The sequence below is a fragment of the Macaca mulatta genome, chromosome 7, assembly GCF_049350105.2.
Source record: "Macaca mulatta isolate MMU2019108-1 chromosome 7, T2T-MMU8v2.0, whole genome shotgun sequence".
Classification (NCBI taxonomy): Eukaryota; Metazoa; Chordata; class Mammalia; order Primates; family Cercopithecidae; genus Macaca; species Macaca mulatta.
In genome coordinates, this window is record NC_133412.1 from 123715249 (window position 1) to 123738582 (window position 23334).

The window sequence follows — 23334 nt, forward strand, 5'->3', positions numbered from 1 at the left end:
TAAGTAAATCAATGTTTACTATATTTTAAAGATTTGTTTTCGTTTTTGAGACAGAGTCTCACACTCTTGCCCAGGCTGGAGTGCAGTGGCAGCGATTTTGGCTCACTGCAGCCTCCATCTCCTGGGTTCAAGCAATTCTCTTGCCTCAGCCTCCCAAGAGACTGAGATTACAGGCATGCACCACTATGCCTGGCTAATTTTTGTATTTTTTAGTAGAGGTGGGGTTTCACAACTCCTGACCTCAAGTGATCCACCCTCCTCGGCCTCCCAAAGTGCTGGGATTACAGGCGTGAGCCACCACACCCGGCCTGAAGATTTCTAATTTATTTTCTGATAAACATCAGAAATATTTCACTAAACACAATCAAGATGCCGAACATATTCATTACCCCTAAAAGTTTCCTTATGTGATGCTCCTTTATAATTTTCCCATTCTTCCCCACAACCCTCACAAACACTGATCTGCTTTCTGGCACTATAGATCAGGGTTTCAAAGTTGTTTGACTATTCTAGGTGTTTTGCATTTCCACAGCAATTTCAGAATCAGCATGCCAACTTCTTTAATAAAAAGCCTTCTCAAATTGTGATTGGAGTTGCACTGAATCTATAGATCAATTTGTAAAGAATTATCATCTTAACAGTATTGAGTCTTCTGGTCTGTGAACATGGTATAGTTCTCCATTTATTTGGGTTTTTAATTTCTCTTGGCAGTTTTGTAGTTTTCTGTATGCAGGAGTTTATGCATCTTTTATCATATTTACCCCTAAGAATGTATAACATATTCTTTATGTTATTATATGTTGTATTATTTCAATTTCTGATTGTCCGTTGCTAGTATATAGAAATCTGATTGATTTTTGTTTATTGGTAGTGAATATTACAATCTTTCTAGCCTCACTTATTAGTTCTAGTAGCTACTTTGTAGATTTTATTCCATTTTCTATTTAGATGATGATGTGGTCTGTGAATAAAGACAGTTATACGTCCTACTTTCTAATCCAGATACCTTTTATTTCATTATTTTCTCTTTTTGCACTGGCTGAAACCTCTAGGACAATGTTGAAAAGTAAGTAGTAAAGGCAGACTTCATCACTCTGTTTGAGTGAGCTTGGAGGAAAAAACATCCCATCTTTTACCATTAAGTATGATTTTATCATAGATTTTTCACACGTACCCTTTATCAGGTTGACCAAGTTCCTTTCTATTCCTAGCGTGTTCAGAATTTTTTATCAGGAATGACTGCTGGATTTTGCTAAATGCCCTTTCTGTGTGTATTTAGATGATAATGTGGTTTTTCTTTTTTAGCTGTTAAGATGAAATGATTTTTGGATATTAAACCAACACTGCATTCTGGAATAAATTCCACTTGTTTATGATGTATTAACTTTTCAAATATATTACTGGATTACCTTTGCTAAACCTTTTATATTTAATGTTTACACCCAGGTTTATGAAGAACATTAGTCTGTAGTTTTGTTCTCTTGTAAGATTGTTGTCTAATTTTGGTGTCAGAATAATGCTGACTCAAAATGATTCGGGAGTTATTCCTCACTCTTCAATTTTCTAGAAAGGTATATATAGGATTGGCATTATTTCTTTCTTGTATGTTTGGTAGAATTGACTGTATGGCGCCATCTGGCTTGGAGTTTTCTTTGTGAGAATACATATAGGATTATTCAGGTTACTTATAATTGAGTGAGTTTGGTAGTTTTTATCTCTTGTTGAAACTGCCCATTTTATCTAAGTTGTAGGCTTTATTGGCATAATACTGTTCATAATACTGTCTTGTTATTTAATATCTGTAAATTCTGTCTTGACATCCATCATTCATTTCTGATGCTGACCACTTGTTTCTTCTCTTTTTACTTTTTTCCCTGATCAATCTGTCTAGATGTTTATCATTTTTATTGCTTGTCTCAAAGAATCAGATTTTTATTTCATCAATATTCTCTATTACTATTTTTCTCCTTTCCATTTCTTTTATTTCTAATCTAATCTTTTTTTTTTCCTTTCTCTGCTTACTTTGCATTATATTTGCTCATCTTTTTCTAGCTTCTTAGGTGGAAGCTGAGGGTATTAATTTGAGAGTTTCTATTTATTGCTATAAACTTCCCTGTAAGTACAGACTGAATATCCCTTATCCAAAATGCTTGGGACCAGAAATATTCCAGATTTCACGTTTTTTAGTACTTGCAGAATATATACTGGTTAAGCATCCCTAATCAGAAAATAGAAAATACAAAATGCTCCAATGAGCATTTTCTTTGAGCATAATGTTGGACTTTCTTAAACATTTCTTGTAGGATGGGTCTGCTGGTGATTTGTTCTTTCAGTGTTTGTAAGTCTGAAAAACTCTACTTTGTCTTTGTTTTTGAAAGAGATTTTCTCTAGGAATAGAATTTTAGGTTGACAATTTCTTTCCAGTACTTTAAAGATTTTCCACTGTCTTCTCACTCATTTCTAACAATAAATCTTCCTTGTCTTTGTTCTTCTGTATATCACGAGTCCTGTTCTTAACTCTTCTAATATGTTCTAACCAAATAAGCAATTTGATTCATGTGTCTTAGTGTAGTTTTTTTTTTCATGTTTTTTTTTTTTCTTTTTTTTGTGCTCAGGGTTTGTTGAGCACTTTGGATCTGTGGGTTCATATTAATAGTTATCATCAGCCGGGCGCGGTGGCTCAAGCCTGTAATCCCAGCACTTTGGGAGGCTGAGACGGGCGGATCACAAGGTCAGGAGATCGAGACCATCCTGGCTAACACGGTGAAACCCCGTCTCTACTAAAAAATACAAAAAGCTAGCCGGGCGAGGTGGCGGGCGCCTGTAGTCCCAGCTACTCGGGAGGCTGAGAAAGGAGAATGGCGTAAACCCGGGAGGCGGAGCTTGCAGTGAGCTGAGATCCGGCCACTGCACTCCCGCCTGGGCGACAGAGCGAGACTCCGTCTCAAAAAAAAAAAAAAAAAAAAAAAAAAATAGTTATCATCAAATATGGACAATTTTCAGCCATCTCCCCTTTTCAGTTTGTCTCCCTTTTCTCTTTCGTTTTCCTTTTTTCTCTTTGTCCCTCTGTTCTTTTTTTTTTTTCCCCTCATTTTTGTCCCTTTTTTTCTGTTGTCCCTTCAAGGACATCAATTATATCCATATTAGGCCATTTGAAATCGTCCTACAGTTTAATGATACTCTACATTTAGAAAAAATTATTTTTTCTTTCCATGTTTCATTCTGAATATTTTCCATCTCTATGCCCTCAAATTCAAACTAATATACATTTTTTGCAATATTTAATCATCTATTAATTTCGTCCTTTGCTAACTCCATCAGACACTGTGGTTTTCATCTCTAGAAGTTTGACTTGGGCCTTTTTTATACCTTCCATATCTCAACTTGTTAAGCATCTTAAACAGTTATTATACTGTTTTAAAGTTTTTGTCTGCTAATTCTAGCATCTCTGTCAGTGCGGGTTGGTTTTACTGATTTTCATTTTATTATGCTTCTTTGCTTGTCTGGTAATCTTTGAGAAGACACCCAACATTGTACATTTTACTTTGTTAGGGCTGTATATTTTTGAATTTTCAAAAATACTCCAATACTCTGAAGTACTCTCCAATACTCTACCTTAAATACTCTAACTGGCTTGGGACCCCACCTGGGTTCCTTCTCCCTATACCATGGCCTGAAAACTTTCCAAAGGCCATAAGCTGGGGCAATTATATGGCTTCCTTGATTTGTTTCCTATTTTTCAGGCCTCACTGTCCTTCATTACCCGACGTTCAGTTTCTTGAAAATCACTGTTTCATATATTTTGCCTACTTTATTTGATTGTTTTGGGTGGCATGGTAAATCTACTTCTTGTTACTCAATTTTGACCAGATATGGAAGTTTATCTGCATAATAGAATTTTAAAACTGGAAATAATCTTGGAGGTATTCCCTTCCTAAGCTTCATATTAGGTTTTTTTTTAAAAAAAATTTCTGATTTTTTGTGGGTAAATAGTAGGTATATATTTATGGGGTATTTATTTGGTACAGGCAGGCAATGTGAAATAAGCACATCATGGAGAAAGGGGTATCCATCCCCTCAAACATTTATCCTTTGAGTTACAAGCAACTCAATGACACTCTTCGTTATATTAAAATATAAAATTCAGTTATTATTGACTATAGTCACCCTGTTGTGTTATCAAACACTAGGACTTATTCATTCATTCTTTTTTTTGGTACCCATTAATCATCCCCACTTCCCCCGCCACCATATCAAATCCCTTCTCAGCCTCTGGTAACCATCCTTCTACTTTCTATGTCTATGAGTTAATTGTTTTGATTTTTAGATCCCACAAATAAGAAAGAACACGTGATATTTGTCTTTCTGTCCCTGGCTTATTTCACTTAACATAAGGATCTCTAGTTCCATCCATGTTCTTGCAAATAAGCCTCATTTTATATACTCACGCATTACATAATGGGGATGCATACATTCTGAGAAATGCATTGTTAGGCAATTTTGTTGTGCAAGTATCATAGAGGGCACTTGCATAAACATGGATGGTATATACATATAGCCTACTAAACACCTAGGGTATATGTATAGCCCTACTGCTCCTAAGCTACAAATCTGTGCAGCACGTTACTGTACTGATATTGTAGGAACTGTAACACAATGGCAATTACTGTGTATCTAAACATATCCAAACATAGAAAAGGTACACTAAAAATATAGTGTTAAAACCTTATGGGACCACTGTTGTATATGTAGCCCACTGTTGACCGAAATGTTATGCAGTGCAGCATTGTATTTTGGGAATTAGAACTATATAAATGGTTAAGGTCATAAACCAGCGCCAGAGTACAAATCGAACTTTGTTTTTTTTTTTTTTTTTAATTTTTCACCTCCACTCAGTACTTTGTTTAATACTTAGGGAAACAATGAACTCTGGAAATTAAAATACAAAGAAAATGAATTTGTCAATAATTCCCTGCTACGAGTGTATGATTAAGTTTGTATTTTATGTAGATACAATAAAGTAGGTTTCTATGTTATGCAAATGTTACAGGAATATACACACACATATATACATATATATTATACATCTCTCTACATATAAATATATATATGTCAGATAAATTAATCTGATTTATCTCTAAGATTTGGCAGTGGTTATGTCTTTTAAGGCATGTGGGAACCAACTCTTCAAAACTGACTAGAACTTTTTCCTAGATCAGCCCACTCTCCCACTTTGAAAAAGATGAAAGAACAACGCATAGACTATCAATTTCATTTCTAAACAAACTACACAATCTAGGAAATGTAGGGATAGAAGAATTAATTAACAATTATCAGTTGTAAATTACAAAAATACAAACCACAATCACTACTACTTATTCCCTCCTCCTAATTTAAATGCCTTAAAGTATATAAACAAAATTGTTAATTACTAATTTTCTCAGTGAGTAGTCTTTCAGGGCACTGAAAAAAATAAACAAATTGGGAGAAATACCACATACTCTATATCTTTATTGAATATTCATAACCTATTTTAGCATACTTAAAGTTCTCACAGGCCCTGAAGTAAAGAAATCTGTTTAATGCAATGTTAACCAAACTTACAAAAAAAGATTCTGCTATCATTAACACCTGTTAATATCACATAGAACTAGGGTTTTCAGATAATGCCTTGGGTTAATGCTGTGCTAATTTATTTTATTTCAAGAGAAATAGTAAAAGCCCCTATGTCTCATGGAAGAGATTCCTTTTACTGCCATAAACTTGAAGAGAACACTTAGACAACTTGTTACAATTGAGAGGTTTGGTGATTCATTCTTGAAAACCAATTTACACAACTGAGGGCCAAGTGCTATAAAGCAGAATACCTCACATGACCATGGTGTGCATCAGCATCAAAGTGGAAGTCCACATATGATCACTGTATATGTCGGCATCAGCTTAAATGAATTCATGTGATTCATTCATGAAAGAAAAATAACTAGTTTTACAGAATTATAAGAGATTAACAGAAAAATCATTTTGTTTTACCCTTTCCCTTTCTCTTTAAGACAGACTATCATTTTATAGTTATCAATTGTCAACTTAGAATTGCCTTTCTAACTACATTAAGAAAATACAGTACCTGTAAAGTTTCTCTGCATACATAGGCTATTTGCAATTCTGATAATGGTCCAGTAACTAGAAAGAAAAAGAGAACACAATGTTATACAATTAAACCTAACAGATTAAAAACAGTCTACTTAAAAAATGACAAACTAGGCCAGGCGCAGTGGCTCACACCTGTAATCCCAGCACTTTGGGAGGCCAAGGCGGGTGGATCACGAGGTCAAGAGATGGAGACCATCCTGGCCAACACAGTGAAACCCCGTCTCTACTAAAAATACAAACATTGGCTGGGCATGGTGGTGCGCACCTGTAGTCCCAGCTACTTGGGAGGCTGAGGCAGAAGAATTGCTTGAACCAGGGAGGCGGGAGTTGCAGTGAGCTGAGATCGCACCACTGCACTCCAGCCTGGCAACAGAACGAGACACAGTCTCGGGAAAAAAAAAAAAAAAAAAAAAAACAGACAAACTATTATAAAACAACTTCTATTTATATAGTTGGATGATTTCTCTTCTGATTGTGACGATGTATTATTTTTGTCATCAAGAGACAAAAACGAAAGGTAACACTGAGAATTTTTTCAAATGTACTTTAAAAATAAAAGATTTAACTCCATATAACTTTGGTCCGTGAAAATATTAAGCACGCATGTGCAAAGCATAGTGGTATGCATCATAGGAAGGTCTATAGAAAGCAAACCTGAATAATTTTTCAAAAATGAAGAAATACATATAACTAATTAGTGTTACAGAGAAATAGAGAACCATAAAGAGATTGACTGTTCCAATATATAAAAAGGCATCATATACTTTTTTAAAGATCAAGATGCTATTTCTTCAGCATAATTCTTTACCACACCTATCAAAACAGAGAGGCTTGATCTAGTACCTTATCTAAGAATTTAAAAAATAACCATGTCACTTTTGGCAACCAGATCTCTCCCTAATATGAAATATAAAATTCTTCTTATTTCAAGAACTCAACCAGAGGTTTTGTGACTATGCCTTTCAATACCATGAGAGTAATTCTGGGGTGGTATCTGCTGACAGTGAAACCAAATCAGGTAATCATGGGTATTCTTCACCTAGAGAAGTATTCTACTGCATATTTTAACCACTGGCTCTCTTTACCTATTCAGGAAAATAAACTTCTGATTCTTAGTAACATGATAAATAGTAGTAAAAGAAGAAAAGTCACTTTATTAGCAACATCTAATTATAAGTGTAGATTTTCTTGATTATTATGCTATCTAGTATACTAACTACCAGGATGGGTACTACTTAGGTTCAATTTAATTCAACAAATATCAGGTTTAGTAAGAGAAAGTCAAAATTTTGTGAAAAAATAAAATTAATGTTTCAAAGCTATTCTTTAAACTTAGAAGTTGCAAAAAAAAAAAAAGAGCCAGCTATATAGCTTGATTTTATCCATATAGTCATAAGAGTGCTCTCATTTTATAAAAATGTAAATGGATAAAAATTACAATTACTGAATAAAAACTTTTCATAGAAAAGACAGCTATTTATTTATTTATGTGAGTCTTGCTCTCTCGCCCAGGCTGGAGTGCAGTGTCATGATCTTGGCTCACTGCAACCACTGCCTCCGGGTGCAAGTGATTTCTCCTGCCTCAGCCTCCCAAGTAGCTGGGATTACAGGTGCCTGCCACCACGCCCAGCTAATTTTTGTATTTTTAGTAGAGATGGGGTTTTACCATGTTGGCAAGGCTGGTCTGAAACTCCTGACCTCGGCCTCCCAAAGTGCTGGGATTACAGGCATGCATGAGAAGATAGCAATTCTTTATAAAAATCATAGAAAAAAATTAAATCCAGTGGCACAGAGAATTTTAAATCCATATGCATAAGAGATAGCCTGAATCATCATAATTTGTGTATTTGTAACAGTTATGTGATGTTAAACATTTTTGTTAATAAAGACGTAGTGATCAGTGTTTAGACATCAGAATTTTTGTTGTTATGGATTATTTGTTGTGACAAAATTAGATAATTATGACATTTTAAAATTGATAATTAAGTACTACATTGATAAGCTTTTATTATAATTTAAAAATTTACTTCTGAGCTCTGCTTTCCCTCTCCTGTGGTAATGACTTAATCAACTGGTAGGTATTCTTTCATTTTGCTATACATTTACATTGTATATTTATACTTATAAGAACATAATTTTTAAAAGCCTAAGTATGACCAAGTATGTTATACATACTCTTTCATGATTCAATTTTTCCATTTAAAAACAAGCCTTAGGGATATATACCCAGATCAATAATTACGAAGTAACTTCATCTTTTTAAGTGCCACACAGTATTCCATATTACAAGTTGAAGAGTAGTTTATTTAACCACTGCTCTATTGATTGACATTTTAAAACTAAGCTCTGTAGTTACAACCTATTATTTGAAGTGAAATAGCACTTCTGTTTTTATATCTACTGTGGCTGCATTTGTAAACTGCATAACTAAAATTTGATAAGGTTTCCAATATAAAGATTTCAGCATAGAAACTTTAAAAATATTTCACATAATTCTTCAAAATGAATTATAAAATGAGTAGCTGCAATGGGAGTTTTACTATCCCATATCCATGTTAAACAAGGAGAAGAAAAATTATAAGGATCTACATTTAGTCTCATAAATTCTAGAAATTCAAGAAATTGCCAGCAGTAACAAAACAAATTAAAAGCTAAACAGTAGAGCCAAAACTAAAACTTTCTAAATAGTATTAGAATGTAATGTCAAATTCAGCTCAGAAAACTGCCTAAATTAAAGGAATACTACATAAAATACTCGAAACTTTAAAACATACATATTAATACAAAAATATTACAAATTGTAATTGTTTTTCTGGTTAGCAGATTAAGTTATTAAGACAGACATGTAACTTCCTTTCTGTGAGTTACCCCTTGCATTTCAATTTTTTTTTACAAGGAAATTTAGGAAGTTTCATTTGTAGATAAAACACTTCCCTAGAGATTATATTTAAAGAGTAAAATTTGGATTATATAAATACTTTTGCATTTCTCAGTTCAGGCTCAGGCAAGTTTAATTGACTAACCAATAAAAAATAAGTATCAATTTCTGTTATGCAGTGCTCCGGGAACAGAAGAATGCAAAATAGTAAGTCTACCTGTTAATATCCGTGGTTAACTGGAAATACCAAACAACAATCATTAAAACCAAAGTCTGTTTAAAATGTAAAGTCAAATTAACAGTACCATGGTAAATATCTTGAAGTGATCCGCCACCACAGTATTCCATACAAATCCATAGTTTTTCCCGACTAATATGAAAAAGAAAGAAAATTGTATTAGCTAGTAATCCTCAATCACTGAAATACTCTGAGGCTCTCACTCTTTAGCACACCAAGGTTCAGGATGGACTGCAAAGTGCAACAGGAAACTGCCACGCAATCTTGCTATAATATACAGAAAAGCACATTAATTTCAGCTTTGTTCCCAACTTAAGTGGTTTAGAATATGATCAGTTTTATAAGTTAAAACACTTACTTGTAATCACTTATAATGTTTCATTAAAATTGCCGGATAAGGTACAACTGTAAAAATGGGAGTACCATTATTAATATAAAATAGGGGAAAACCCTAGAAATAGGAAGACTCTAAAAAATTTAGAACTTTGCAGTGTTTAAAAACATACATATACAGTAGCACTTGCATGGAAGGGAGAGAGTGTAGTAGCAAAGAGTATATACAATACAGAGAGAGATGATGCTTTTTTTCCCTCTTACCTAAGGTAACTCCCAAAGTAGGCAACGATGTTACAATGTTTACATTCTTTAACCATAAATATTTCTTGTTGAATCAAAGAAAAATCATCTCCTGGAAAACAAAATAAATTGTTTATCATGTTACTCAAAATCTCTACATATGAAAAGAAGGAAGGAAAACTTTACAATAAATATTAGAGATGAGGAATTAGGCATTCTTAACACTTCAGTGAAAATGCAAACTGGTAGAATCTTTCCATTAAGTCAGAAGTCTTTAAAATATACAGAATCTTTGAACCCACAATTTCACTTACAAATTTTTTTTTCTTAAGGAGACATGTACAAAGACAGATGTTTACTACAGTATGGTTTAATAATGCAAGAATGGTTACATAAATTACATTACAGTGTGTTGTGACATGAAAATAGGTTTATATTATGTGAAAAAGGAGATTATGTATTATTTTAGTATATAGAAAAAGTATTTCAAAAGTAACTTTGCTTTCTTCCTTTTTGGTCTGTATTTTACAATTAGTCTATCACAGACCCATATAAGTTAATTAGAAAAAGCTACATTAGGCCTGGCACAGTGGCTCACGCCTGTAATTCTAGCACTTTGGGAGGCCAAGGTGGGCGGATCACTTGAGGTCAGGAGTTCGAGACCAGCCTGGCCAACATGGTGAAACCGTGTCTCTACTAAAAACACAAAAATTAGATGGGTGTGGTGGTGGGCACCTGTAATCTTCAAACTTGAAAAGCAACTTCCAGTTTAAAATCAGTGGGCAACACAGTAAGCCTCTCTTCCCCCCACTAAAAAAAGTTCAGTGGTGTCCAGACAGACTCTGGCTCTAACTCAAAGTCATCTTAGAAAAACATACAAGGCCAAGAATGAAAAACTCAGCAATTAGGTCTTAGATAAATAAACAAAATCTTCACACAAGTCAGAGATATTTTCTCCCTTTATACTTTCAACTTTTCCAGTTCAAAACCAAAATAGAGCTTTAAATATTCTTGCCATGCCATTAAAAGCTTTTAAAGAACCTATCACTACTGATGTGGTTTAAACATATATTTAGCTTCATACAAAAATTAGCTGGGTGTAGTGGCAGGTGCCTGTGGTCCCAGCTACTCGGGAGGCTAAGGCAGGAGAATTGCTTGAACCTGGGAAGTAGAGGTCGCAGCGAGCAGAGAGCTACCACTGCACTCCAGTCTGGCCACAGAGCGAGGCTCTGCCTCAAAAACAAAACAAAACAAAAATTCACACATATATTTAGTTTAACTATTAATATGCCACATTTATTTGTAATCATTAGAGCATTTTTTTAAACAGTCAATTCATGTAAACATTAACTGAGAGTTCAGTTACAGAATTTCATGTTAACAATTTTAAAGGGTTAGGGAAGCCAAACAAGGGTACAATCTTCTAACTGAATGAATGTCTGACAGAAAACCTTTAAAGATAATCTAGCTTTTATTTGTAAACTGGGAAACTGTGTATTACATAAATGGTCACATATACCCTAAACATAAGTGCACAAATGGCAACTTGTTACAACTGAAAATGTACTTCTTAATGGTTTGACAATAAAAGAGGATCGAAGGAGATAATCCAAAATAGAAGATGATCTCCTGTTACTCATTATCAGTTTAGGCAGAAGCTGTGAGTAAGCCCTGGAGGTAACAGTAGAAAGTCTGCCTACCCAGGTGCAGACGAAAGGCCCTGCTTTCTGTGTTCACTCACGGGAACCAGAACGCTTTGTTCTTTTATATCACTCCTCCATCTGAGCCTTTTCCATCATAGCATTAAAACAACTTCTTTATGCATGCTGATTTCCCTCAAACGGGCTAAATTCTAGCCCATCTTTCATGTCTGAAAAAATATGAATTATAAAGGAAAGAAGAGTAAAGCAGCACATAATTTTGTTAATATATGTGTATTAGTCCTTTCTCACACTGCTATACAGAACTACCCAAGACTGGGTAATTTATAAAGAAAAGAGGTTTAATTGACTTACACTTCCGCATGGCTCAGGAGGCCTTACAATCATGGCAGAAGGGGAAGCAGGCAAGTCTTACATTGTGGCAGGCGAGAGAGTGTGTGTGTTACAGGAACTGTCAGACACTTACAAAACCATCAGATCTCATGAGAACTCACTATCATGAGAACAGCATGGGGGAAACCACTCCCATGATCCAATCACCTCCCACCAGGTCTCTCCTTCGCCACCTGAGAATTACAATTCAAGATGAGATTTGGGTGGGGACACAAAGCCTAACCATATCAATATGTTATTCTTTGGATTCCCACCTACTCACTTTTAAATGTGCACAGAAGCTTTATATCTGAGCTGTGCTGAAAAATTCTTCAGTTAAGTCTGGGATTTAGAACAGATTTTTCTCACACAAGTAGCTTCACATATGGTGCCTAACTTCTCAATCGTGTGTATATTCTTAAACTGACCTGTAAAAGTCAACAATATGGCTGAATTAATACTACTAGTAACAAACTACTACCTCTTGGTAGTAGTTTTGAGTTCTGAGTTCCACCCGCAACTGTGTTCCCAGCAGCAGGTATGTGAGGTTTCTACCACGGAAGGTGAGATCTTGGTGAGAGTGAATGACAACTTTTCACAGCTGTAGCTGGAAGCAAGAATTCCCAAGCACAGGTTATTAATAACTCAGATGTTTGAACTCCAGCTTCAGATATATTCTTCATATATCTGCTTCACTATTATATTATTTGAAACTTTAATGCAAAGAGAGTAAAATCTTCTGTGAACTGAAATTATACCACGGAAGAGACTTACATAAAGGTAATATTTTTGTAGCTTATCCTGAGAGGTAGGTAAGCTAAATATGGTTATCATAGATGTAGCTATTCTTTGATGGCCTACATCAGCCTCATAAAAATAATCTGAAATTTGGATAGTTGGTTTTATTCTTTTAATTGGGTGATATGCCAAAATAATATTACTTTGCACTGAGATGTGGCATAAAATCCACTAGGTTCAGAGAACTTAGGCTTGTAGGTTCCAGCCCTGTTGCTCACCAGCCTGGACAACATAGAGAGACTTCGTCTTCACAAAGTAATAAGCTAGGCATGGTGGCACGCACCTGTAGTCCCAGCTACTCAGGAGGCTGAGGTGGCAGGACTGCTTGAGCCCAAGAGTTTGAGGTTGCAGTGAGCTATAATCACACCACTGCACTTCAGACTGGGGAACAGAGTGAGGGCCTGTCTCCAAAAAAAAGGTACTTGCTTAAAGAAGAGAAATTTTATTCTTCACACCCTGGCAATGTAAGGATGAGACTAGTTGAGAACCACAGAGCCCCTTATCTTATCTTCAGTTTTGACTATATACCTATTATTTCCATCTGAATGTCTTGCTAGTACCTTACATTTAATATGTCCTAAAGTACCAATATCTTTTCTTAAAAACCAATATTATTATTATTATTATATTATTATTATTATTTGAGATACAGTCTCACTTTGTCACCCAGGCTGGAGTGCAGTGGCGTGATCTTGGCTCACTGCAACCTCCGTCTCCAGGGGTTCAAGTGATTCTTCTGCCTCAGCCTCCCGAGTAGGACTACGGGCACGCACCACCACACTGGGCTAATTTTTGTATTTTTAGTAGAGACGGGTTTCGCCATATTGGCCAGGCTGGTCTCAAACTCCTGACCTCGTGATCTGCCTGCCTCAGCCTCCCAAAGTGCTGGGATTACAAGCGTAAGCCACTGCACCCAACCCAATTTAATATTACTAAGACGTCAATACTACCCAAAGTGATATAAATAGCTACACAATCCCTGTGAAAAATTCTGGTAACTTTTTTTTTTTTTGCAGAAATAGAAAATAATTATTCTAAAATTTGTATGAAATTTAAAAGACTCTCCATAGCCAAAACAATTTTGAAAAAGAAGAACAAAGTTGGAAGACTCATGCTTCCTGATTTCAAAACTTACTAAAAGCTATCCTAATAGAAACAGTAGGGTACTGGCATAAAGACAGACATATTTAAAACCAATGGAATAGAACAGAGAGCCCAGAAACAAACCCTCACGTAGTACATGGTCAAATGATCTTCAACAAGGGTATCAGGACTACTTGATGGGGAGAGGGCAGTCTCTTCAACAAATGGTGTTGGGGAAACTGGGTATCCACATGCAAAAGAATGAAGTTGGAACCCTGCCTTAAACCATACACAAAACTTAAAATGATTTAAAGATATAATTGTAAGACCCCGAACTATCAAACTCCTAGAAGAAATCACAGAAGAAAAGCTTCATGACATTGGATTTGGCAGTTATTTCTTGTATATGACACCAAAAGCACAGGTAACAAAAAACAGATGAGACTACACATGAAATTAAAAAATTTTTGTTCACCAAAGGACAAAATCAACAGAGTTGAAACGGCAACCTATGGAATAGGAGAAAATATTTTCAAATCCTGTATCTAAGAAGGGTTTAACACCCAGAATATATAAAGAACTCCTACGACTCACAACAAAAAATCAAATAATCTGATTTTAAAAATGGGAAAGGACTTGAATATACATTTATCCAAAGATGACCTGCAAACAGCCAATAAGCACATGAAAACATGCTCAACATCATTAATCAGAGAAAAATAAAACCACAATGAGATATCACTCCACAGCCATTAGGATGGCTACAATTAAAAAAAAAAAAGCAGAAAATAAAACTGGTTAGAGGTGATGTGGAGAAGCTAGAACCCTTGTACATTGGTGTTGATACTGCAAACCAGTGAGACTGCTACAGAAAACAGTGTAACAGTTTCTCAACAAGTTAAAGGTGGAACTATCACATGACCCCAATAATCATGGTTTTAGGTTTATATCCAAAAGAACTGAAAATAGGTTCTCAAAGAGAGATTTGTACACCCATGTTCATAGCAGCACTATTTCCAATAGCCAAGAGGTAGAGGCAACCCAGTTTGACAGAATGTCTATTGACAGAAGAATGAATAAAACTGTAGTATATGAAAAATATCCAGACTTAAAAAGGAAATCCTGCCATATGCTGTGACATAGATGAACCTTGAGAACATTACACTAAGTGAAATAGGCTACTCAGAAAAGGACAAATACTGTATGATTCCACTTATATGAAGTATCTAAAGGAGCCAAATTCATAGATACCAACAGAATGTTGGTTACCAGTGGCTGTGGGGGGGCAGCAAAGAGGAGTTGTTGTTTAGTGAATATAGAGTTTTAGTTTTGCAAGATGAAAAATTCTAGAGAACTGTTTCACAACAATGTAAATATACTTAAAACTCCTAAATGATGCACTTAAAAATGATAAAGACAGCTGCGCATGGTGGCTCACATCTGTAATCCCAGCACTTTTGGAGGCCGAGGCAGGTGGATCACCTGAGGTCAGGAGTTCAAGACCAGCTTGGCCAACATGGTGAAACCCTATCTCTACTAAAAATATAAAAACTTAGTCGGGTGTGGTGGTGGGAGCCTGTAATCCCAGGTACTCGGGAGGCTGAGGCAGGGGAATGGCTTGATCCCGGGAGGTGGAGGTTGCAGCGAGCCGAGATTATACCACTGCATTCCAGCTTGGGTGCCAAGAACAAGACTCTTGTCTCAAAAAAATACAAAACAAAAACCAAAAAACCAAAAATGGTTAAGATGGTAAAGTTTATGTGTTTTTTACTGAAATTTAAAAAATATTAAAATGTGAGCATAGCCTAATTTAATCATTTCACTACAGCTGGATGTTTAAATGAATATATATATATATATATATATATATATTTTTTTTTTTTAATTTCTTTCTTTTTTGAGACAGGATTTCATTCTATTGCCCACGGTGCAATGCAGTGATGTGAACATGGTTCACTGAAGCCTCGACATCCTGGGCTCAAGTAATCCTCCTGCCTCAGTGTCCTGAGTAGCTGGGACTACAGAAGGAGGCTGCCATGGTCTGCTAATTTTTAAAAATTTTTGTAGAGACGGGGTCTTACCATGTTGCCCAGGCTGGTCTTAAATTCTTGGGCTCAAAAGATCCTCCCACCTTAGCCTCCCAAAGTGCTGAGACAACAACAGATGTGAACCACCACTCCCAGACCAAAAATAAATAAATAAATAAATAAATAAATAAATAAATAAATAAATAACTTTTAAAACAAGTATTTAAAATAAATATGCAGTAACCTAAAAATTTGTGTATCATTTACAGCAAAATTACAATGTAAAAATTAGATCTCTTAATATGTGCAATGGAAGTTTTCTGTACTAGTAAGTACTAGATACATTTCTGAAGTTTATGAAATAATGTAAAAGTATCAAAACGAAAACTAATTTTAGTGGTAGTTCATTGTACAGTGAATAAATTAGTAGTACTTTTTCAGAAAATCAATTAATCCAATGCTAAATATTCAATCAGCTAATTTTTAAACAACTATGAAAAATATAGTGACACAATGGTGGCAATCTTGTGAATATGGTTGTTTTGGTTCATCATAATACTTTTTTTTTTTTCCATTGAGTGTAATGAATGTAGAATGTTAAACAGAAGACACTAGTAAACAACACTAACGTTTATTCATTTTCTGTATCTATTATTTAAAACAAATAAAATGACATTTGGGGCATGTATTTGTGCCTTCAAATTAACATTTCCCATTAATTCAGACTTGAACTGTCCAAACAGTGAAGATAGGGTACAAATATTTTACTTTACAGAATATTTTTAAAAATCAAGGTTGTTAGATTTTTGAACAGAAATTCTGAAAAGAACACACCACCTAACCAGAATAGATGACACTTGACCTATTTGGCCAAACAACCTACCTTGGGATTTCTTTCAAGAACTTTCACAAGGCAAACAAATGGCTCGTTTAAACCTCCGTATACTTCTTGACTTTTTAAGATTTACACTACTTTCTCTGCTTATACTTTCAGGAAACAGGATAAAGTATCCCCTGAAAGTCCAAGGAAAGCTTTAAACATCTATTGAAAGATATTTAAAGATTCCTATTTATTTCGAAAACTGTCTACAGAAATACATTTAACTTATTAAAAAATACTAAACTATTTTATAAATATTTCTAATTTGCCATTTTAAAAGACAAGCAAGGGAACAAACCAAAAGGGTATTGCATTAATCATCCTGGGTAGTGATGCATTAAATTCTATCCCTGTAAGCAAGGCTGACAATATTTAACAAACTGTAATTTTCATAAGCTTAAAATATTATTTTGTAGTTTCACCATACAAGAGGGGTAATGGAAGAAGGAGAGAGGGAAGGGAAAGTAGGATTCTGATGGTAAAAGTTTTCCCACAAACTTTGTTCCTGTTCTGGCTGTTGGCCACCACTAGCTACAGACTTGTTGAGCAAACTGAGCATCTGTAAAATGAGTTAGATGGTAGGCTGAAATTCAGACAAAAGACAGGAAAACATAGTGGCATGAACCATCATATTATCTGCCTGGTCTTATAGGGCATTCCGGATGTCTAAGCAAAGAGATGAAAAACGCAACTAAAACTCACAATGGTATCACTGGTGGTATTATTTTCAATGCTAATCACTGGTAAGTCAAACTCTATTTAATGTTACCATTTGTAAGGTGGTGACTTTATTTAGTAAGTTATCTACTATAAAAAAAAATGTAAAAGAAATGGTTAAATCATTCCTGAAAATAATCATTTTGCCTGTATCTACAAAGAGCAACAAGAACATACAGACATAGGAAGGAATGCTGACTTCATTTTCTTTTACAAATATTTTTGTGGCTAATTAATAAAAGCAATTTTCTCTGCTAACCTATTTTCAACTCTAAGGCTTACTGTAGCATTTTTTGACTGTTAGGAAGACCTTCAAAAGCAATCCGTTTCAGTAAAATTTTGAATATAGCATTATGAAATTAAATTGCCAGGGGCAAGTCAGTAAATACAATCTAGGACTCTAAAATTACCATAAACTTTAATATCCTATTTTTCACCACAGGGAAAAGCACGTTAAGTTTACAGCTGGAATTTCATTTACTTAAAAAAATTTTTGTTTATGTTTTACTAGATATGTTTTTTCTAAGTCATACTGGCAAATAATTATCTTTTCATGTCTAAATACAATTTTAAACCAGTTCATCTGTTAAATCAATACAAGAAAGCACTTTTGTATTATGCTGGCTTTAGTGCAAGTTTTTGAAAGCTGCTGAATACAGTTGAGAATTCATTTTTGAAATACAGCAGTCTCCAAAATTATTTGAAGTATCTGAACTGAATGTTGGGAAAATTCATTAGCATACCATCATATTTTTAACCTAAAGATTCCCTTAAGTCTGTTCCAAAAATGTGAAAAATACCATCTACTTTGGCTTTACCAACAATGCTAAAAGTCCACTGATTTTCCACAAAAATTCCACAGCAAAAAAAAGACAAATACAGGATGCCGAAGATATGAAGAATTTGTTTTGAAAGAAAATTTAAGACAGTAAGTCCTTCAAACTCTCAGGGATATGAAAGGGGAAAAAAGATTACAGGTAAATTAAGGCAACAAAATGAAACAGAATGCTGGTAGAGTTAAGGGGGGAAAAGCTGTGTAGACATAATACTTGCATAGAACTAATAAAAGCACTGGAACCAACAAGGAATAGAAGCAGTATTGGGGGCCAGGCGTGGTGGTTCATGCCTGTAATCCCAGCACTTTGGGAGGCCTGGACGGGCAGATCACTTGAGGCCAGGAGTCCGAGACCAGCCTGGACAACATGGTGAAACTCTGTCTCTACTAAAAATATAAAAATCAGCTGGGTGTGGTGGCATGCGCCTGTAATTCCAGCTACTCAGGAGGCTGAGGCACGAGAATCACCTGAACCCAGTTGGCAGAGGTTGCAGTGAGCTCAGATCATGCCACTGTAGTCCTGCCCGGGGCAACAGAGAGAGACCCTGTTTCCAAAAAAAAAAAAAAAAAAGGTAACTGATATGGCAGACTTTAAAAATTCATTACTTTCCAAAGTAATTAAATAAAAAAATTCAAGAATCTTAAAGTTTGTTGAAATAGAGAAAAAATCAAAACTGCAGATGAAAAAAAGCAGCTCATTGTGTCTCAGGGAGAAAAATCTGTAGAAAATTTTGAGACCAAGTTATATTCTGTTGAGATTACTAATTTTGAAGACAAAGAAAGAAATGCCAGCTTTTGCTACAATCAAGTAGTAACAGCAAGTTACCTACTAGGGGAAAAATATCAGGTAGGCCTTACAGTTCTTTCCAACAATATTCAAGGGAAAAAAATGTCTATAGAGTTTTTTTGAGGGTAGAGGGAGAAGCACATGTGATGCAATCATTTTATACCTAGTCAAATTGTCATTCTCATTCAAAGGCAACAGAAAGACTTCTGCAATATTCTTTTGTAGGAAGAATATTTATTGCAGTGTCCGTTATGTGCTTACACTGTCCCAAGTGGTGAAATATAGCAGTGAGGATAATCACTATTCTCATGGCTCTTACATTCTAGGAGAGAGGAGAGAGACAAACACAATATATACATATAAACAAACAAGAAAAGTATCAGGCACTCATGTGTCCCATGCGACGAACTAAAATAACAAGTTCGCTGCATAGGACACAAGAGGACTGGCCTCTCTGGGGATATGATATTTATTTAAGCTGAGGTCTGAATGACCAGGAGCCTTCAGAGCAAAGGTCTTGAAAAAGTTACCTCAGGCAAAAGAGAAGAATTGTTTTAATCTTGGACTGTTTAAATAAAAAGAAAACAGAGGCATAGTAGAGTAGGGAGAAACATGCACGATGAGCTCAGAGAAGTGGGGAGAGCAGATCATGTAGGGTTTTATAAAAAAGGCTAAAAATCTGAGTATTTTTCTAAGTTGATATGAAGGCTTCAGAGAAGTGTTAAGCAGAAAAGTGCGATGATATATGATTTATGTTTTAAAAAGTTCACTACAGAGGCTTTCTTGAAAATAGATGGTGGGGAATGGGAAGTGTAGGTGAGGAAACAGGCACTAGAAGGGTGGAGATGGGTAATAAAGACAAGTAGATGGATTCAGGATGTGTTTTGGAGGTAGAGCTGAGGGAACTTGCTGACAGACTGATTCTTGAGCACAAATAAAAGACAGAAATTGAGGTTAATGCCTACATTTTTGGATGGGTTAACTGCTTAGGAAAATGGGGAAGAAAAGCAGGTTTGAGAAGAATAATCAATTTATGGATTTAAATTACAATATTCCTAATACTGGAAAATCTTTTTGACAATATGATTTAGCCTATTGATAGCTGATACTAAGTAGGTGAGAATGCAAAGGAAATGGCATAAAAAGACCAACGGTGGGTAGTAAATCTATTAAATAAAAACCTAAATCTAAATAATTGGTCGTGGCATTTATAAATTATAAATATTACATTTCTTAAAAGAAGGTACACATACTAATACATACTCATACCCTAGTACAATCAGAAAGTTTCTGGGCTAAAATCCCCAAATAAACCAACAAACAGTTGAAAATTGGGGGGATGATGAGGCAGGAAGAGTATAAATATGCAAATTTCAAAATCTGTAAACCCAAGAATTCAATAGATGACTGTTTTATTTCTTAAACTGATAAACTAAAACAGCCACAAATGTAAGTATATTATTCAAGGTCTTACAAGTCATTCTCTGACAAAACTACAGAATTGTATCTTACAAATTATCAGCGGTAAAAATAAAAGAAACCCCTAGCCATAATTTTTTTAAAAAATTTAAGAAAATATTAAAAACAAAAACAACAGAAGTAAAATTAAACATCTCTCTAAACAATATAATAGTGGACAGATTCACATATTAAAAAAAAAAGAAAGATTCAGATTGGGTTGTAAAACAAAAGTCAAATACAATTTTTTACAAGAGAAACATCAATGACCCAGCAAGGATTAAAGTATAATGATAGGCCCAGGTACACCAGGTCTATCCATTTGTTGTATGCCACATAAATATAAACAAAAAGAAAGGAGGGTTGGCAATATCAATGCTGGATAAAGTTATATTCAAGGTAAAAAGGGTATCGAAGATCATTAAGGGAGTGAATGATTAAAGATGAAACATACAAGTCACAATAGTAAGGGAAAGACTGAAGCCATTGACCAATATGAGTGACTAATGCATTATACATTTATTCCATTATTCTATCTCCTCAACTGAAATTCAAGTTCCATGAGAACAAGGTCTTTGCCTTTTTGTTCTCTTCTACATTCCTACCCTCTAGAACAGAGCTTGGCATATATTAGGTATTCAATAAATATTTATTAAGAAATGAAAATATAAGGTAAACATGAATTTTATGGGTCAACTGATACACATATAATACATTAAGCAGATGTGCCACAAATGGAAGGAGAAATGGACAAAATCACTCTAGTGGAAGATGATCAACACTTCTGTCAGAACCCATTTATGCCCAGTGTTCCATTATTGGAACGCTAAGCATGTGAGAGTTATTTACATCCTATGGCTCAAGTTCATCGCCAAGGTCTGATTTTTCACACGTCTGCAATTCAAAAAACTGCAAACTCCAGCATAAATGGGTTAACGTTTAATGAGTAAACAACATTGGAAGCACTATCCTACAATGTGAAAGTCCAGGCCAAAATAACATTCTATATGATATATATGTACAGTTGCAAAAAGAATGAAAAACATTTGAAAACTGCCAGAAAAATATGAATTCTGTAAGACTGCCAGAGACAAAATATAACCAATAAAATCAATATCTGAAGTAAATATCTATAATAACCAGTTAGACAGTGTAAGAGGGAAAAAGGAAGCCTCTCCCAATAGCGATAAATACCATAAATATGAAGATGTGGCAAAAACTTTCCTAAAGACCTGAATAAGAAAAAACCTTTACTATTGTCAAAATGCCAAATATCCTACATCAATCTATGTGCCTTTTTTCTCCTCGATAAAAATGATTTTGAAGTTCTCCTGAAGAAAAAAATTTTACAAACAGAAAGGAAATATCTGAAAAATAAAAGGAATGAAGACTATAATATGCAACAAAAGTTATAGTAATCAAGACCAGGATAGTATTAAAGTAGGAAGAGAAAAAAGAAAATCACTGGAACAGAACACAAAATCTATGCTTACATGGAAATTTAGTTTATGACAACCAAGGCACTTCAAATCTGTGGATAAGAGACTGAATCTATAGTAATGGCATTGGGAAACTTAGCCATTTGAAAAAATATATAGAGAGAGTTCTCCTTCATCCCTTAGAACAAACTCGTTCCTGGTTGAGCAAATATTTAAATTTTGGAAGAAAAAAAGGAAAAACTGGAAGAAATTACAGTTTAAAATTGTTACAGTTATCTAGGAGAAAAGGCCTACGTACAGGGAAATGGGGAATAGAGAAAGGAGGACTGACAAATTTGTCTGAGAGAAAAAAGAAGACTTCCACATGGGAAAAAAAAGTATAAGCAGAGTGAAAGACAGAAGACAAATTGTGGGAAGTGTAAAATACATGATAAAGAGTCACTATCCTCAAAGTGCAAACAGCATCTAAAATTCAAAAATAAAATACAAATAACCTGATAGGACTGGGGCAAGGCATAAGAATAGGCAACCAACAAAATTTTTAAATAGCCAAATACTAAGATCACTTCATCAATATTTACTGAACTTCCATGTTATTCTTTTTTGGGGGACAAGTTGAAATATTACTCAACCTTAATACATGGGTTACGTCTAACATAAAATAATCAGTAGCTTTTACAAAACAAGGCAGTGAGAAATTCCAGCCTTTCAAAGCAGTCTTAACTTACGATCCTTGCATTTAATCCTCACATTTTAAGTAATCATACACATATTTTTCTTTTTTTACTGAATTGCCTTCTTATGTTAGTTCTAATATATGGTTTATTGAGAATTCAGAATTGCAGGATGTAAAAAATATACTCATTAATTCATTATAATGAACTATATTAGGTTGGCAAAAACTGCAATTACTTATGCATCAACCTAATAAAAAATAAGCCATTCCCTCAAGTCAAATAAGTGAAACTGTGCTGTAACAAGCCCACTGCACTCGCTTAAGACGGAAAAGGGATAAATATCTTCGTTTTCTCCGAGAGCACAGGCCAGTACTTGGACATAACTTGAATAACCATCCTTGAACATAATTTGAATATTTGCTGTAGTGACTTTTCCAGGAGTGGCAAATGCTTGTATAGTTCTGTTATATTCCCTATTTGTGTTAGTGACATTTTGGAGATCATTTTAAACTTACTAGGTGGCATTTAATAAAAGGATCCTAAAAGAGTATTATTATAACAATTTCTATTTGCCAGGAAAAAAATGATATTGGGACATATCTGAAAGCTTATTTTTAGTGTTCCAGCATATGCTGCCTCAGTACTATTATCTCTTTAATGAGTCACATGTATAATGATTCAAATACTGTGTTTCAAAAGCAAAGTCATTTTAACTGCTCAAACTAAGAAACTGGCATAATTATGGTCGTAAACTTACC

General features: G+C 34.7%; 1 protein-coding gene across 9 annotated transcripts in view; it reads right to left on the reverse strand.

The window, feature by feature from the left end:
* The window catches only part of MAP4K5 (mitogen-activated protein kinase kinase kinase kinase 5), a 107839-nt gene that overhangs the window by 56940 nt on the left and 27565 nt on the right, over window positions 1–23334 (reverse strand). For 6 of the 9 annotated variants that reach the window (XR_013396270.1, XR_013396271.1, XR_013396269.1 and 3 more), the window contains exons 4-6: window positions 9864–9954; window positions 9334–9398; window positions 6125–6180 (exon numbers count right to left, since the gene is read on the reverse strand). Coding sequence is in view for 6 of the 9 variants with exons in the window: in XM_077940973.1 (XP_077797099.1) it covers window positions 6125–6180; window positions 9334–9398; window positions 9864–9954 (212 nt within the window). In the remaining 3 variants the exon portion in view is untranslated. Of the gene's footprint in view, window positions 1–6124; window positions 6181–9333; window positions 9399–9863; window positions 9955–12158; window positions 12304–23334 lie in introns of all 9 variants that reach the window. The other 3 variants (XM_077940977.1, XM_077940976.1, XM_077940975.1) reach the window with 1 other exon arrangement.